A 2713-nucleotide genomic window follows, 5' to 3' on the forward strand; every position below is an offset into this window, starting at 1 on the left:
CGGGGCCGAGACCCCCAGCATGCCCAGGGCTGCCCAGGGGCCAGGGCACAGAGCCAGCCCAGCCTTGCGAAGCGTGGCAGAGCCTGGGGCACGGGCGCAGCCGACCACATCCCCCCGCGCCCACTGCTGCCAGGGAGGCCCAGGCTGGAGTCGCGCTGCAGCCGGAGCCAGGAGCCAGGCACAGGGCCTCCCAGGTCGTGCCCGTGCACCCTGTGCCAGGACAGCCCCTGCCCAGCACCGCCCCCGGGGATTAGAGGGGATTGGGTGGCTCAGGCGCCTCTCGCCATCTGCCCGTGGTGGCTGCAGAGACCCCCGCCCCGCCGTGGGGCCCTGGAGCTGCGTGGCTCCTGCTCCGTGCTGTGCTGCGCCCCCACCCCAGGCACGGCTCCCCCGGGCCCCGCGGACCCGAGCGCACACCGCTGCCCCCGTCCTCCCTCGCGGGCACACGCTCCGGGAGGGATTAGAGACGCTAATTGGCTCAGACTCCCCAGACTTGCTTCCCCGCGCAGCCAGGCCAGGACATGAGTGGGGGCCCCAGGGCTGTGGAGGAGGAGCCTGCGCCAGCCCCACACGCAGGAGTCCCTCCATGCCCCCTTCCCCTGCAGTGTCTGGAGGGTGCAGCCCCCAGCCCCAGACCAGCGCTGCCACAGGGACAGTGCGACGCTGCCCCGAGGGCCTGGCCCTGCCTGCTCGGGGTGCCTGCGCCCAGAGGAGCTCCCCTTGCAGCCGGCGCCCAGCAGGCCCTGGGGTCCTCCCTGCATGACCCACCTGATGGGGAAGGCTTCCCGCCAGCGGCAGCCCTGGGGCTCAGACCCCCTTGCTGCCCCTCAGAGCATGGCAGGGCTGGGGCCAGGGCGTCCTGTGCACACAGCAGCCTCCTCTGGGCCCCGCCACGCCCTGGCCAATGCTGCCGAGAAGGGGGCTCCGCAGCCCCCACGCTGCTCCCACCTGTGTCTGGTGGCCGCTGGGCATCATCCCACGCCCAGTCCCGAGACCGACGGCTCCCAGTGGAGATGCCAGGTGGACTGCGCCAGCCCCCGGGGCATCAGCCTTGGGGTGCCCGGGCTGATGGAGTGTGAGCCACGCAGCCCCAGCACTGCCAGTCTGTGCAAAGGGGAAGCCAATTAGGCTGCTGCCTGCCATTGGCCACGGGCGGGGTGGGGGGCCTGGGGTGAGACAGGTCTGCAGCAAACGTGATTAGGCTGGGAGCCAAATGCAGCCTCTTAACCCTCTTACCAGCTGCAGGGATTAGCCGGTCCGACAGGACACGGAGCCCCATGCCACGCTGCCAGCCACGGGGGCTCCCAGGCTGGATGGGGGGGCAGAGGGGGTCCCCCGATGGCAAATGCAGAGTGCAATGCACAGTGTGGGGGTGGGGGTGGAGGCCGAGCCCTTGGCCCTGGGGAACATGACAGCGCAGAGCAGCGCGTGGCAGTCCCTGCTGCAGGGAGCCCCAGGGCCAAGGGCCGGGTGAGAGGTGGGGACGTCCGTGCTGGGCAGGGGTTGCCAGCGGAGCCGCAGGGAGCTGCCCCGGGCCCAGCTGTGCCCAGAAGGGCGGCGAGGCCGAGGGGAGCCAGACCGGACCGTGCTTGTCCTGCTGCTGCTGCAGGGACCTGAGGCCTGGCTGGGCCAGACCCATCCCGGGCCCTGCGGGGTGTACGGCAGGGACCATCCGCCAGGGTGAGGCCCAGCCCACACCGGCCTGGTCAAGCTCAGCTGGGCAGCAGGCTGCCCAGCTGTGCCCCCGGCCTGCTTGCAGCTCCAGACCTGACTCCATGCCCCAAACCTCTGGCTGGACCCTCCTGCCTGCTCCTCCCCGGACCTCCTGGGCCAGATCAGTCGCTTGCCGGGTCACAGCCTCACCTTGGCCCTTGGCTGCTCTCCTGGACTCGGGCTGTCACCCAGGTTTGACCCCTGCCCTAGAGCGACCGCCCACGCCCCGGTCTGCCCCACAGCTGTCCCTCAATGTGGGGGGGGCAGGGTGGCAGGGGCCAGGGGAGCGCGAAGGACAGGGCAGCCACAGGCAGTGGGGTCATAGAAGTGACTTTGCCAAAAGTACCGACAGCAGTTAGCTGAGGATGAGCAAAGTCACGAGCACCCGAGCTTCAGCGCGCTGCGCCCGTGCTCCACCGCGGAGCCCCCCGCGGCCTTACACAGCTCTTTCCCGCCGAGGGACGGGGAAACGCCCATGCTGCATGTGCATGGGCCTGCTCAGGCACGGGCATCTGCAGACCTGCGCCGCCCCGGCGCCCCGAGAGGGCAGGCCGGAGCCGGGGGCCCGGAGGCTGCAGAGGGGAGCGCACAGGCTCCCAGGTGGATCCTGGGGCCGCGGTGGACGAGCAGCTCCAGGGAGCAAACCACAAAGCTGCAGCGCAAAGGGCTCGGTGCGACCGTGGCCGGCAACAGGGAGCTGGCGGCACCTCCGTGCGGGGCAGAGCCAGCAGCGGGGACCAAGCGGTGTCCTGGGAGAGGCTTCGCGCCCGGGCCAGACGGGGCTCCATCGGAGGCTGCAACGGGCAGAGGGGCTGAAGCCGACCCGCAGGTTGCAACCGGGGCAGCCCAGGAGCAGGGGCCCTGGAGCCAGCGCCTGGGGTCGTGGGTGACCCCACGGGGAGCAGCCTGGGGCCGCACTGTGACCGCCCCACATGCTCCGTGGGCTAGGACCGCAGCGCCCGGGGCGGGGGCCGGATGCGGCCCCGCTGGCCCGTGCGTC

At 71.6% G+C, this 2713-nt stretch overlaps 1 protein-coding gene across 1 annotated transcript in view; it reads right to left on the minus strand.

Moving 5' to 3' along the window:
- Window positions 1-2190, minus strand: part of SERINC4 (serine incorporator 4) — a 5894-nt gene extending 3704 nt beyond the window's left edge. The window contains exon 1 of the mRNA XM_006030817.1: window positions 2099-2190. Coding sequence (XP_006030879.1) covers window positions 2099-2190 — 92 coding nt within the window. The remainder of the gene's footprint in view (window positions 1-2098) is intronic.
- Between the last annotated feature and the right edge of the window lie 523 nt (window positions 2191-2713).

This window comes from Alligator sinensis, unplaced genomic scaffold, assembly GCF_000455745.1.
Source record: "Alligator sinensis unplaced genomic scaffold, ASM45574v1 scaffold407_1, whole genome shotgun sequence".
In the NCBI taxonomy this organism is placed as follows: Eukaryota; Metazoa; Chordata; order Crocodylia; family Alligatoridae; genus Alligator; species Alligator sinensis.